Source organism: Tasmannia lanceolata, unplaced genomic scaffold (assembly GCF_043159265.1).
Source record: "Tasmannia lanceolata isolate RefF3 unplaced genomic scaffold, GAP_Taslan_0.1 ptg000003l, whole genome shotgun sequence".
NCBI lineage: Eukaryota > Viridiplantae > Streptophyta > Magnoliopsida > Canellales > Winteraceae > Tasmannia > Tasmannia lanceolata.
Genome location: NW_027518680.1, coordinates 5,133,772 through 5,149,279, shown reverse-complemented (window position 1 = coordinate 5,149,279; position 15,508 = coordinate 5,133,772). Strand labels below are relative to the sequence as shown.

The window sequence follows — 15,508 nt, the reverse complement described above, 5'->3', positions numbered from 1 at the left end:
TGGGTTTAAGTTGAATGTTTCAGAAACCACAGAAACCACAGGGGGTCTAAGTGTATTTTTCCCTTTCGATAAAGTTCGATTTTTCCTAAAAATCAATGTACATGCCACAAATCAAATGGTGAGACTCATCCCGTGATCTTCATGCAATGGAGGGGCCCACCAAATGAATATTGTAGATCATGTTTACGTCACATATGTGGGTCTAATTTTTTATGCTTCTCATAATTGCTTACCAAAGAATTTATATAAATTAGAAGGAAGATGATAAAAAATAAAAAATAAAAAAGGGGGAATTGTTACCCGTCTCCCAAAAGACATTTATTGTGCCCCACTTCTGCCTAATGTATGTGAACATATTCGTTGATCTGCTCTTGATCCATCAATCCTTGTTTAAGGATCCAAAACGAAAAGTTGCGGGCTTGGGCATCCCGACCCAAGTGAAACCTGCCATTTTTTTTTCAATTTATTGTTCTGTAAGCTTAAAAGGTCTGGTTGGGCCAGGTTGGAGGGGTCAGGTTGGGTTGAACCTTGTCGGTTTGGAAATCAGCTTGCGTTGGCTTCTGCCAACCCGACCCAACCCTACTCAGGTTGCACCCCTATTAATAATAGTACACTAACCTCTACTTTGGGGTCACTTTCCCCTCAAATTTTCCATCAATTTACAAGGCTCAGCTTATTTCAAGCTTCTTCTTTTTTTTTGAAATTGGTTTTCATTATTGAAGTGAAATTTGAACACAACTTATTTCCTGCTCCTTTCCACATGAAGAGGGTGTAAAACAAATTCTTGTAAAATCTGTTTTACAACCATTTTACATCAAAAGAAACATGCTTAGCGAAGCAATTGTTCTAATGGATTCCGTCCGATTGTCACATGCTGCTTTTCTCTGTTTTTCAGAGATTCGAATTTCGTTCAACTTTGGCTTACATCCGAGTTCAACTTTTGCTTACATCCGAACCCACCCCCTATTAAGTTGCAATCTAGAGCATTTGAGTGTAGAGCCAATTTCAGTTTGGGGCTTTCAGTCTGAAAGCGGCAGTCTTGTGTCCAATAATTAGTTTTGGCCTCCCAATCGGTTCTCAAAATCGAAAATAAACAGGGCCTAAATCTTATCTAATTTTTCTTATAATCAATTCCAATCATATTTAATTTACAGAAGCCAGGTACTGTAACCATGGTTTCAAATTTCAGTTTCAGAATGCATTTCGGTCCTCACCGTATTTCGAAATTTAGGCCGAAATCAATTAAAATAGTATTTTATTTCATAAAAAATTTCAGCCAAAATTACCAAAATTTTGGTAAAACATTATTTAATTAATAAAATGGAGATTTTTGGGCAGAATTTCCTTGAATTTCGGACGAAAAAATGAAAATTCAGCTGAAAAAAAAAAAAAAAAACCGTTTCAGGTATACCCAATTTCGGTTTCAGTCTCGACCGAAATAAAATATTTTGGATTTCGGCCAAAGGCCAAAATTTAAAACCATGACCGTAACATAGTGCCCATTAGGAACAAGCCTAACAGCGGCCATCATTTTAGCATTTCAGTATAAAAAAACATAAGAAAAGAATAGAGAAAAAACAACACCAAACCTAACACAGTAAACAATCAATGGCTAGTTTAATCAAGGGTAAAAGTTGACACCACTTTCTGGAATTGGATAAGGCATACTAACAGAACATAGCCCCATGAGGGTAAAAAGGACATAATAAAATCAAACAAAACTCTTTCACAATAAGAAAAGATTCAAGTCCTTGAACCAGAAAAAGATACTTCTTCCCTAAGGCAGCACCAAGAACAAAACTAACCTCAAATTCTCCTCATTAACCTTAAGCTTCTAACTTCTCGACGTCCTCCAGGATGATGGCCTTTGTAGGCTTCGCTAACAGATCTGTATATTCCTGGAAAGGGGATTTTGTAAAGCGAGTTTCCCTCCAGAAATCTGGTGTAAGGAAACCGTATGTCTTCAACAGGCAGTCAAATGTTGCCTGCACACGAATGAATTTTCAAATAGTGAACAAGAAATTTAAAAAAAAGTACTGATAAAGCAATAACAGAAACAAATAATAAAGGGATCCCATAATAAAATATCAAACTTCTATTGCAGATATATGCAAATGGGACACTGGGCACAGCTTGTTTAATCACCATGCCAGTGGACTAACTTACTAGAGCAATTAGATTAACTTACTAGAGCAATTACAGTAACTTACTAGAGCAATTACAGTAACTTACTAGAGCAATTAGGACTATTAATCAACATCCAGGCATACAATCTTATTGTGCTTTCTTAATATACGTTTCTCCGTTATTTTCACAGAATGACGTACATCCATACAAGTATTTGTCTACTGTGTCTTCATGGGTCATGAGTTGGGAATTAAAGCAATATCTTCAATTCATATTCTCTAACAGGCATGGAACCAGGTTAATCAAGGAATTAATAGCATCAACAGACCTCAATATTTGAGCTGATCACAACAAAAAGACTCAACATGGAAGGTAATCAAGCACTGTGCAATCATATATAAAATGCAGAACATATCATAGCATGGGGTTTAGTGTGTGTGTGTGTGTGTGTGTGTGTGTGTGTCATATGGGGATGATATTTCCACCCCTACAATTAGCCATTCCATTAACCATAAAAGACCATTCAGCAGCAAGTAGGAGGGCAGCTGTTTGCAATTTTGTTGGCCAAGCTTGATGATTTGCTCCCTCCAATTTGAGAACACATCTAAGATCCTGTGAATGTTTAGAAAGGATTTATTCTGCATTCTTTTGAACGACTAAAATATTTTTTACAAAGGTATGGTTTTGGATTAAAATCAACTTTTATAGAGGCATGGGTATGGATTTAAATCAGTAAAGATGAAATTTTCCTTTAAATCCAAGGACAGAGGCTGTAGCTATTTGCTAGTGGCCTTCAAAAGAACCAGAACTCACTTTGCTGGTATTGGTTGGGTACTGTGTAAGTGTAGAGAGAGACTCCAACAGACTGACACACACCTACTTTCATGTTCTTAATCTTTTGTCTCTAACAGTTCATGGGCCACTAAACGGGATGCCACTTGTAAGCAAAAACAAGAAGTCAACAAAAAGAGTGGCTAGAAAAGGGGGTTGAAATATACCCCTCTCTCTCTCTCTCTCTCTCTCTCTCTCTCTCTCTCTCTCTCTCTCTTCCAATGATCAACATAGCCCCTGTGACATTGTGGAATATATATAATTCAATAGTATGAAAGAATTTTTTTCATACATCACTTACGATCGTACATCACACATAGGTTGTACCTAAAAAGCTTATGTTTCCTTTTGATCTACACAAACCTAAGATGCTACAAAACCATATAACTAGTGACTAACAAATTCCAAATCAAATACCCAAATTTGTCCTAAACATATGAACATGTGTGGCTTCAATGTTGGGCAGAGAACCTCAGCCAGTTGAGGTAGATGCAAATGTCTTTAATAATGGTCAGCAAACCAATTCATTTGGCTCAATCACTAAAGAGAATGAAGAGATGCAAGACAAAGACAGCATAAACATGGCTTTAGCTTATGAAAATGTTGGGGACTGAAGATGGAATCTCATTAGAACTCGATCATCAATAAGCATAAAGACATTGTGTTCTGGGACATAGGGATTAATGTCGGTCCATGGAGATTAGCCAATCTATTGGATGAGATTAGAGATTTTTGTATGCATGGTGATTTCTATTTTTCTCTCCAACGATTTGGCTGATTGCCTAGCCAAATTGGGAGCTACTAGAGCTGCCTTGTATATGGGGCAGTCTCTACCCCCTGAAGTGCACTGGTAATCATCTTTTATTTAATAAATGTTATCTTTCTTCAAAAAAAAAATATAGTGCATGACGAGTACAGCCCACAACAATGTATGATACAAAGATCCCCAATTAAATCGGTCTAAAACATGAACCAGTGAGCTGCGACTTTGAGGTTGTACATAAAGCCCTAACCATTTGAGTTATAGGATCAATGCCCTTTCCTAATGTCCGCAACCAAGTCATTTGGCCCTTCCCCCAAGGAAAAGGAAGAGACGCAGGACAAGGCAGCGTAAGCATCGCTTTAGCTTATGATAATGTTGAGGACTGAAGATGGAATATCATCAGAACTCGACCGTCAATAAGCATTGAGACATATCATATATAGTGGCATGACATATATAAAGACTAACCATTAATTTCAAAGATACACTAACAGAAGTTGTCAGGCAGAAAAGGACATAATAAAATCAAATTGAACTATTGATTTATCAATTCAAAAATGTAGTACACAATGCAATAGGAAATTCTATAAACAGGACGAGGTCCCCATGAACGAAAAAGTTGAGAACATGGGAATAAAAGTAAAGGGTGTGGTGGTAGTTGCTAGCCCCAAGACGAACTCTATAAATAAGAGGCGATCATTTTGAAAGGGGGATCGAATCATTTAAAGAAAAAAAGAGCTATGCTAAGGATAAGAAGAGAATTAGAGAGAAAAGTGAGAAAGATTTTTAACTAATTATATTCCTTTGCTCTTGGAGACTTCCTCTGAGAAGAAGTGGATCATTTTGAGTCTCTTCCAGGAGACACATTAAGAAGGTTTCCCTCAGCGAGAAAAAGATATTCCTTGAGAGCTCTCTTTGTAAGACTCAAGGAAAGGGAAAGAAGTTTTTATCTCCGCAACGAAAATTTCTCTCATCCGGGAAGAAAACCAACGGTCCGTGAAAGAATCTTCCTCAGAATATACCTTACAAAATCAACATCTCTGACTCAAGGGAATTCCTCTTCCGAGAGGACTCCTTATAAAAATGGAGTCAAAATCTTTTCCGACTAAAGGAGTTACTCTTCTAGAAGGGCTTACAAAAGAAAAGAATAAGTCGTCAAAATCTATCCTCCAAGAAGAAGATTTCACTCCTCCAAGCAGCCCAAGATGAAAATCTCTCATTTGTGAAGAAAAGCCCTCCCGTTTTGGGATGCACGTTAAAGAGTCTTCCTAGGAAGATCAGGGTTAGTCGCGGGGATTTTAAAATGCCAAAAGATTTCCCCGATTGTTGGTCACTCTAATGAAGTCTTGTGGATTGCGGCATTGTGGGTCACTCTAAGAATGCCTAGGACTCTTCGAGTAGGGACCTCACTAGGGATGTTAAGTAATCTGGGTTTTAAAGTTTTACATTCTAATTTTTTACTATAACTATAGGAAGTTTGTGGGGACCCAATTGAGGGTGCAAATAAATAAATGTTGTGAGACCCACTAAAAAGGATTAGTTGTAAAGAAATCAGATATTGGAGTTTTAAAATAAGAGTATTTTTCATTCCAATTTTTACTATTGTCCCAAAAAGTTTGTGGGCTAAGTTGCGGGTCCAAATAAACAATGGCGTAGGTCCAAATAAAAAATATCGTGGGTCAATCTATGGCAGGGACCAATAAAAGGGTGACCAAGTGCACGAGGCTCCCGCCATTGCAGGGTCTAGGGAGGGCTAGATGTACGCAGCCTTACACCCGCTTTGCAGAGGGCGAGCCTTGGCGCAACGGTAAGGTTGTTCCATTGTGACCTAGTGGTCACGGTCATGCAAATAGGTGTGCTATTTTCCATGAGACAAAGTATTTTAGTTATTTTCTATAAGATGAGGGGATTTTGGTCATTTTTATGACATAAGGGCCCTTTGGTCATTTTTCATAAAATAAGGGGTTTTTTTGCTTTTTTGTAAGTGCATCATCACACACATTCGCTTTTTGTGTGGAAGATACATAGCAAAGACAATCACAATCAACCACTTGAGACATTATTTGGCACTTAATAGAGGCAAAGTAAAGAATAGAAAGCAAAAGACAAGTTACAAAATAGGAGACAATCTTAGCCTAAAGAACCATACAACATGGCAAGCATAAGAGAACCAGTAAGTTGTCAAAGACAAAATGTAATGCCTTGACACCTTATTTCTGAACCGCTTTTACACGAACTAAATCCTCTTCCAAAATTTTCATGTCAAGTCCTTGATATTAAAATATGTACGTTGCCTAGAAGGGGAAACTTCCAACGAGAAGAAAGCTTGTGGAATTCAACAAGCCAACTAAACAAGTCACAAAGTAGAGAAACCTAAAAAACAACTTAACTATATTCCATGTTTTTAAAAAAGTAAAAACAACAGTCCAATGTATCATTAACTACCGCAGACACTCACATGAAACTCAAAGACTTCAATTGGCTTAAAAACTACTGATGGTTAATAAGTTATAATATTACTCAACAGAGATGGTAGAGTAGCAAAAAAAAAGTTAATAACCAAGCTAAGACTTAACAACATAATGATGAGAGAGGACCCACAAAACCATCCTTCACGGCTTCACTACACAGAAGAATTGGGATCTCCATTTCACCCGAAAAGTAAATCAAATCATAAAATAGCATAGCAGCACAAAGCTCCACTCTAAAATAAACTCTAACTCAACAATAACAATACCAAGAACAATCAACAACTAATATCAACCAAACCATGAATATATTAAGAACAAAAACAGAATAAAACAGAGCAGCAAAAAACAAATGGAAGAAACAAGCAAAATCTTTTAAAAAAAGAAAGAAAGAAAACAATAACTAATCCCAAAAATCAGAACTACGAAAATATAATAATTCCAGAACCCAGCACCTAACAATCCCCAATATCATCCAATAAAACCACAAACCCATCAACAATTTCCACCCAATCAGAACACCACCAATCAATCCAAATTTAATCCCAACAATAACAACTTAAAATCAAAACACCACACATTCAAAAAACAACAAGTACTATCACAACAACCCAATTACCACCCCATCTAAAAAACAAAAAAGTATAAAACCAACAAAATCCAAACCTTCACGAAATTCCCCAGAGTCTTAGTCGATCCACGAGAAGACGTAAACACATCATCAATCCCAGCAAACTGCAAAACCTTCTTAGGAACCCTAGCAGCAACAATCCCAGCCCCACGCGGAGCAGGCACCATCCTCACAGTAACAGACCCACATTTCCCAGTAACCTTACAAGGAACAGTATGAGGTTTCCCAATCTTATTCCCCCAATAACCTCTCCTAACCGGAATTACCGAAAGCTTAGCCAAAATAATCCCACCCCTAATCGCGGTCGCAACCTCTTTACTACACTTAACTCCCAAACCCACATGACCATTCCCATCTCCAACAACAACAAAGGCCTTGAACCGGGTTCGTTGACCGGCTCGAGTTTGTTTCTGAACCGGCATGATTTTCATGACCTCGTCTTTGAGTTGGGGTCCGAGTAGGGTTTCAATGATTTGGTGTTCTTTAACGGGGAGAGAGTGAAGGTAGATTTGTTCTAAGCTTCGGATCTTACCTTCTTTTATGAGGCGACCTAGTTTTGTTACGGGCACCCATTTTTCTTCTTCCTCTCGACGGCCTCCGCCACGACGGCCGCCTCGGCGATCGCCGCGGCCTCTGTCGCCTCGGCCTCGGCCGAAGCCTCGCCCGAAACCTCCGCGTTCTCCTCCTCTTTCGGCCATGGTGGGTGGTGTTTTGCGGGGGTGAGAAATGAGAGTGAAGGGGTTTTGAGGGAGGATAGAGAGAATGAGGAGGAAGTGAGGAAAACCTAATTTGAGAGAGGTTTTATATGAGGCTTTAGAAAAGACTGAACTGATCACCACCGTTAATTAGAATAGGATGAATGGCCAAGCGAGTACAAACAATCCGTGGTAAATTAAGGGCGATGAGTTTTTCGCCCAGCTTTAGGATAATGCGCCCCTCTTTCAATGTGATTTGACGTCAAAAAGCGTTAAAGTCTGCCCACAATTCACCTTCAATTGGGGCGCATTATCTTACAGCGTGGGCGGAACAATCACCTCCATAAATTAAGGGAAATGTTATCAGCACTGCTGTATTTTGATGAGGGCCACTCCTCACTTTATTAAAAGTACCGTATGGCGATCCAAACCGTCCATTAGATGGGCCACAACCTAATTATGTTGTGCCGTAAAAATCATTTTCATAGGTTGATCCTAACCCTCCGATCTATAGAGGGTTAGGATCAACACTCTAACATTCAGATCGGAGGGTTAGGATCAACCTATGAAAATGATTTTTGGGGCACAACCTATTTAGGCTGTGGCCCATCTAATGGACGGTTTGGATCATCTTATGGTGTGGGCCATACGGTACTTTTAATAAAGTGAGGAGTGCCCTCATCAAAATACAGTAGTGCTGATAACACTTCCCTAAATTAAGCTTTATCATTTTCGAAGTTTTGAAAGGCAAAGCTCCCAATAGCATCTAGTAAGAGTTGTTGGGCCCGTCAAAAGAACAAGGTCCATTGCTCCAACCATTGTATATGGGGAAATGATTTATATATTTGACCCCTTTTCTTCCCCGAGCCAACCACTTGAATGTAAAAAGAGTGGTCATAAATACACTAGAGCGGGTGGCCGAGGGAAGAAAAGAAGGCGAATATATTGCTTTCCTTATAAATCACCAATGTGATTGTGGGTCATAAATCATAATCAAGATAAAACATGTTTGTAAATAAAATTATAAGGCTCTGTTCACTTGTTTTCTAGCTGCAGGAAAAGAAAAGAAAGGAAAAAAATCTGACGTGGAACACTGGAAAAGAAAGGAAAAGAAACTGTGAGAAAACTCCTTTTGTGAGAAAATTCATTTGTTCACTTGGCCGAGAAAGGAAAAGAAAGTATGCAGGCAAAGTGGTTTTCTCAGGAAAGTGATTTTCCCATCCTTTTGGTGAGAAAATTTAGAGGGAAAGTCCTAGAAAGTTGGTTTTCCACGTCATTATTTATATTTTTCACCTGTGTAATTCCTCTTTCCCAAGAAAACAAGTGAACGGCGGAAAATGTCAAATCATGCTCAATCACAGGAAAATTTGGCTTACTTGCTTCTCCTTTCCTTTCTCAAGAAGGCAAGTGAACAGAGCGTAAGGGATTTCCTAGGGACCATTGCAGAAGGAATTTCACGAACAGGTTGTTGCATGAGAGAGCAACCACATAGGCTCACTATTCGAAGACCTAAATGCATGCATATTTGTATTATTTGCATATAAGATTATGCATCAAAATGGTTTTTAGGAGTATTCAAAGAGGCCATAAATGTAAAATATACTATTCTATATAGGGAAGTGATATATCCGCCCCTTTTGATTACTTGTTGGAGAAAGGCGTTATTTATCTTTTATACTTTAACACTCCCCTGCAAGTGTAGCCCACTCGGCAAACACGTGGCACATGTGGTCCCACTTTGGGCCGACCATCACCTGTGGATTTTTGCTATCTGGGAGGTTTGAACTCGAGACCTATGGCTCTGGTACCATGTTAACTAACCAACTTCTCCAAAAGCTTAAGATGTTAGAGAAAGGCGTTATTTGTATTTTATACTTTAACACAAAAGGGGTGGATTTATCACTTTCCTAGTTATATATAATGGGAAATGATATCAGCACAACCTTGTTTTGATATTTTCCCAGTGCTCTCAAAGGCAATTAAAAAAGAAAAGACAAGCTGGGTGTGTGCACTTATTAAAACATGGTTGTGCTGATATCATTTGCCTATATAATATGTGTTAAATTTTGGTATATGCAATAAAAACATGTTTTATTATTCATCCAGTCAAGCCCTTGTAAATTTATGGAACTGATCCCCTTTTGACAGTGACAAATCCCTTGGAGCTCAGCCGTCATCATCCATAATACTCTACCTGTTTCTCTAAGGTGAACCATGTTGAGACTCATCACCAACTCTACACACTGTGTCGGAGGGGCCGGGTCAATACGGGCCCACATACGAACCATTCCTAATTAAACTAGAATCTTAATTTAGAAGTTTCTAATTTTGTTTAGGAGTGTTAGTTTAGTAGTTTGGATTCTTAGTTTAATTAGTCTCTAAATTGTTTTGTTGACTTGTTATGTAAGTCTAATTAGAACATAACTTGTTATACAAGTCATCTTAGTTTCCTAATGTCGGGACCTGGGCAGAATTCACCCTTAAAAAGCAAGTCGTTAATGGGCAGTTGGGAAGTCGGTCGTAAACTTCCTCCTTCCCTCTCCTCTTCTTGTATCTCCTCTCATGACCCTTTTGGGGTCAGATATGTGATAACATTACCTTTAGTCATTAGGGCAAGTATCTACTTCAAATTCAAAAAGTGTCTTAAGGTCTTCTCTAGTATCCATCTATCTTCTAGACTTGAGCTGTCCTTATAAGTCCATCCACATCCATTAACCTTTCCGATGTGGGATCTTTGATTTCACATGGAACCCCAAACAATCTCCCCCTACACGTGCAAGCAAGGTGGACAATCTCGCCCCTCCACGCGAAAGAAACGTGGGAACTACGAGATCTTCCCGGAGCAATCTTTCCGTCCTCAGAGGCATACTGGGGTTACTAAGATCTTCACCGAGGGATTTTTTTCGTCCTCAAAGCCACACTGAGGTTACCACGCCCCAACTCTAATAGCACCTGTCGGGACCTCGATAGAACTGACCCTTAAAAGCAAGCCGTTAAGAGGAGGGTGCCCAAGTCCTTACAGTCCCATCCACATCCATTAACCTTTATGATGTGGGATCTTTGCTTTCATGTTGAACCCCCAACACGTAATTGGTTTCTTTGATTTTGTTTATATGAGTTTTTATACGGTGCCTGACTGTCAAGTACCGTGAAAGCGGTACCACCCTTGATATTTGATTCAACATTAGCGCACTTTTTAAGAGTGTGTTTGGATCAAATATCTAGGTGGTACGTATGACGTACCACCTTCACGGGACTTGATAGTCAGCCACCATATAATTTCTCTGTTTATAAAAGGGAGGAAACTCAAAACTTAATTGTGAGAGAGAAAAGCATAAAGTGCAAGAGAGAAATTGAGAGGGGTGGTGTACAGTTATGGTGCCTTGAATAATATTCAAAGAAGAAATTTTCTCTTTCCATCCCATTGTAATTTGTGTAATTTTTTAATAAAATATTTAAAGAGGAAAGTTTGCTCTTCCCTTTAGTGTTTGTGAGTTTCATGTTGCTTCTTCCTTTAATCTTGGTTTCAACAAGTGGTAAAAGAGCTTTGTGCTTTAATCTCTTTTAACTCAACAAATCATATAAAATCCATCTTAGCATGTCGTGCACCAGCTTAAAAACCTTGTTTTTCTCTCTCAAATCATTGCATCAATTATTATTAGGAAAAATGACCTAAAAAATGGGCTTTCTACTGAATATGACGTGTCAAGGGGGGTGTTTTCTAAATCACCAATCAAGGGTGCATATGACTAAAATGCCCTTCATTCTCTCTCTCTCTCTCTCTCTCTCTCTCTCTCTCTCTCTCCCTCTCTCTCTCTCTATCAAATCACCTTTCTTGCAATGATTACCTTTACAATACAAATCCCAAAACCCACCTTTTTCCCTCTTCTTCTTCTTCCTCCCACCTACCCATAAAAAAGTACGTCTGAAAAACCCAAAAACCTCCATTTTTGAAACCCAAAACCTCCATTGTTAGATGCCAAAAGCTCCATCTATTGCACAAAACCTCATTTTTAGATGCCAAACCCTTCCTTGCATTGCACAACGCCTCCATTTGTAACAACTGTTGCAAAAAAATGTTATTGGATTCCGAAATCGCAAAAAGCTTCACTACAAACCACTATTCCATTGCACAAAGCCTCCATTCGATGGAAAGGTGTGTATTTCTAGCCCTCTCCCTTCTCTTTCCATTATAAGGCATATTTACAAACTTGAATGAAAGTTCTCCAAGTTAAACTATTGTCTTCCATTGCACAAAGCCTTCAATCACTATTTAATTACATTTAAATTACTTTAAACACTTTATAATCATTGTTATTTTATTGTAACCTACTAATTTCTTAAGTTAAACCACTATTTCACTACGATAAACCACTATTGAAGGCCACTAAGTGGGTGTTTATAAGTGGTTTATATAGCTTCTTTGGTTTATAATTCTAAGTAGTGGTCTATTTAGGCTTACCAATGGTTTTGAGTGTTTATAATTGGTTTATATGGCTTAATAATGGTTTAGAGTGTTTATAAGTGATTTATATAGGGTAAGCAGTAGTTTATAGTGTTTATAAGTAGTTTATATAGGGTAAGTAGTGGTTTAGAGTGTTTACAACTGGTTTATATAGGGTAAACAATGGTTTAGCTAAGCCTATCAGTGGTTTAAAGTGTTTATAAATGATTTATACAGGGTAAGAAGTAGTTTATAGTGTTTATAAGTGGTTTATACAGGGTAAACAGTGGTTTAGAGTGTTTACAAGTTGTTTATATAGGGTAAACAGTGGTTTATACAAACCTAGTAGTGGTTTAGAGTGTTTATAAGTGGTTTATATAGGCTTATTAGTTATTTAAAGTGTTTATAAGTGGTTTATACATGATAAACAGTAGTTTATATGTTTATAAGTGGTTCATATAGGGTAAGCAGTGATTTAGAGTGTTTACAAGTGGTTTATATAGGGTAAACAATGGTTTAGGGTGTTCATAAGTGTTTTATATAAGCCTAGCAGTGGTTTAGAGGGTTTATACGTGTATAATATATGGTAAACAATGGTTTAGACAATGGTTAGAATATTTATAAGTTGTTTATATAAGCCTAACAGTAGTTTAGATTGTTTATAACTGCTTTATATAGGATTAACAGTGGTTTAGAGTGTTTATAAGTTATTTATACAGTGTTTGTAAGTGGTTTATATAGGGGTAAGCAGTGGTTTAGAGTATTTACAAGTGGTTTATATAGGGTAAACAGTGGTTTAGAGTGTTTATAAGTTGTTTATACAGTGTAAGCAGTGTTTTATAGTATTTGTAAGTGGTTTATATAGGGGTAAGCAGTGATTTAGAGTTTTTACAAGTGGTTTATATAAGCCTAGAGTGGTTTAGAGTATTTATAATTGGTTTATATAGGCTTGCCAGTGGTTTAGAGTCTTTATAAGTGGTTTATACATGGTAACCAGTAGTTTACAGTGTTTATAAGTGGTTTATATAGGATAAGCAGTGGTTTAGAGTGTTTACAAGTGGTTTATATAGGGTAAACAATGGTTTAGAGTGTTTATAAGTGGTTCATATAAGCGTAGCAGTGGTTTAGACGGTTTATAAGTGTATAATATATGGTAAACAATGGTTTAGACTGTTTATAAGTGGTTTATATAAGACTAGCAGTCGTTTAGAGTGTTTATAAGTGGTTTAGAGTATTTATAAGTTATTGCACAGTGTAAGCAGTGGTTTATAGTGTTTGTAAGTGGTTTATATAGGTGTAAGCAGTGGTTTAGAGCATTTATAAGTGGTTTATATAAGCTAAATAGTGGTTTAGAGTGTTTGTAAGTGGTTTATATAGGCTTAGCAGTGGTTTATAGTGTTTATAAGTTGTTTATATAGTGTAAAGTGGTTTATAGTGTTTGTAAGTGGTTTATATAGAGGTAAGCAGTAGTTTAGAGTATATACAAGTGGTTTATATAGCGTAAACAGTGGTTTAGAGTGTCTGTAAGTGGTTTATATAGGAATAGCAGTAGTTTTAGAGTGTTTATAAGTTGTTTATTTAGGATTACCAATGGTTTTGAGTTTTTGGGTAAAAAAGAGGGTTTTGGAAGAAGAAGATGATGGATTAGGGTTAGATTTTGAGGAATTTTGAGAAAAAATGGTTAATGGAGTTAGGGTTTATAAAGGGTTTGAGAGAGAAGGGAAAAAGAATGAAAAATAGAAGGGGCAATTGAAAAAAAATCGCACGTTCCACGGCTTTAAACGTTCCTGGAATAGTTCTCGGAATTCCGAGAACTTTTTTTTCTAACTGTGATGTTTGCTGCGGAATTCCAAGAGAAAAGCTCGGACTTCCGAGCAAATTCTTTTTTTACTGTGTTGTTTACTGCGGAGTTCCGAGAATTTTTTTTTCTCAGAGATTTGTCGGTGAGATTTGCAGAGGGAGAGAGAGAGAGAGAGAGAGAGAGAGAGACGGAGAGAGTTGCCGGAAAATTATTTGCACAGAGAGAGAGAGAGAGAGAGAGAGTAAAACTAACGTTTTTTTACAATGGAGGCATTTTTGTCCCAAACCAAACCAAACTAGTCAACATCACTTCAAATTTGTAATTTAGAAAACACCCCCTTTGCCACGTCATAAGCAGTAGAAAGCCCTCTTTTTTAGTCATTTCCCCTTATTGTTAATGTGTGTTGCTCGATTACCGCATGTTATTAACTTTTGATTCACAGGATGAGATGAAGAAGCATACTAGAGAATACTAGGAGCATGGGCATGATCTGCCTATGGAACGGGAATGATGTTTTCTAGTGTTCTTGTTCGAGCATCGAGTCCCGTGTGTGCGAAACGTCAAAAGTACCGCCCTTGATATTTGATCCAAAAGCAGCCCATTTTTTAAGAGGCTCTTGTTGGATCAAATATCAAAGGCGGTACCGACCACACGGGACCTGACGCTTGGGCACCATATAAAAACTCCTTCAAAACATAGTACTGCCCGTTGTTGTTCCTCATTCAAGGTATGTTATTTATATATATATATTTTGTTCTTCTTCATTGTAGGGATTATATTTCCTTTTTTTTTTCTATCACAATTTATGCTCTTCTATAGCTTTTTTTATTTCCTTTTTTTGTTGCCACAATTACTGCTCTTTTGTAGCCTTTTTCTTGATTTCTTTGACTTCTTTTTAGTTGTGAATTGAAGATAATTAAGATGCAAACCGTTTCAACGAATATATACATCTTATATGAACAATATTACATGCCGCCCCACCCCCCCCCCCCCCCTTTTCTCTCTCCATATATGCTTTTTTTATTAGTACGTGAACTTTGCAAGATAGGGTTGTTGCAAGTTTTTACATGAGGTATATGGTTCTTTTTCACTTATTTTCTTTTCCAACTTCCATTTACAGTTTTTTGGCCGATATGGTCTATTTGCCGCCCTGTGCATCACACGGGTTCCTTACTAGTCTAGATAAAAATTGAATAGGTTTGGTTCCTCGTCTTCTTTCGCTTGTGAGAAGTACCAATTTTTACTAACATTTTACCTTTCCAAACTTTTCCAGAGAATTCCTGCAATCTAAACATGGCCTTTGCTAAAAAAAAATTTCCCAAGAAGTAGAAATTTACTAACGTACATTTTACCTTTCCAAACTTTTCCAGAGAATTCCTGCAATCTAAACATGGCCTTCGCTAAAAAAACAATTCGCAAGGAAATTATTAGGAAAACGTGGAAGATATTAACACTAGCCATTTACCAGCGATTCAGAAGTTGTTGAGAAGCTTGGGGAATTGTTCTCGATGAGAGTAGCAAGCCCGGGTTTATTTTATCATTGGATAGACTTGCTATTCGTTGGTTGCTTCTGTGGACCTTTGTTCTTGGATAAAATATTCAGACTAGAATTAGTGAACATGCAACATTCCCAAAGGATGGAAAAGTTAAATGTATCCATGTAGAGTAGGCAATCCTAAGAATACCTTAACCAAGGTTTTCCACCATCATGGAGCTTTAACAGGGATCAAAGGGATATCGTAGCTTCT

At 37.6% G+C, this 15,508-nt stretch overlaps 1 protein-coding gene across 1 annotated transcript; it reads right to left on the bottom strand.

Annotated features, from left to right (window-relative positions):
* Positions 1-1,590: 1,590 nt before the first annotated feature.
* Positions 1,591-7,606, bottom strand: LOC143848801 (uncharacterized). The gene is made up of 2 exons (XM_077357869.1): positions 6,856-7,606; positions 1,591-1,985 (listed from the first exon to the last, which is right to left on the bottom strand). The coding sequence occupies exons 1-2, from the start codon at positions 7,516-7,518 to the stop codon at positions 1,827-1,829; spliced, it is 822 nt and encodes a 273-aa protein (XP_077213984.1). The 5' UTR covers positions 7,519-7,606; the 3' UTR covers positions 1,591-1,826.
* Positions 7,607-15,508: the final 7,902 nt, after the last annotated feature.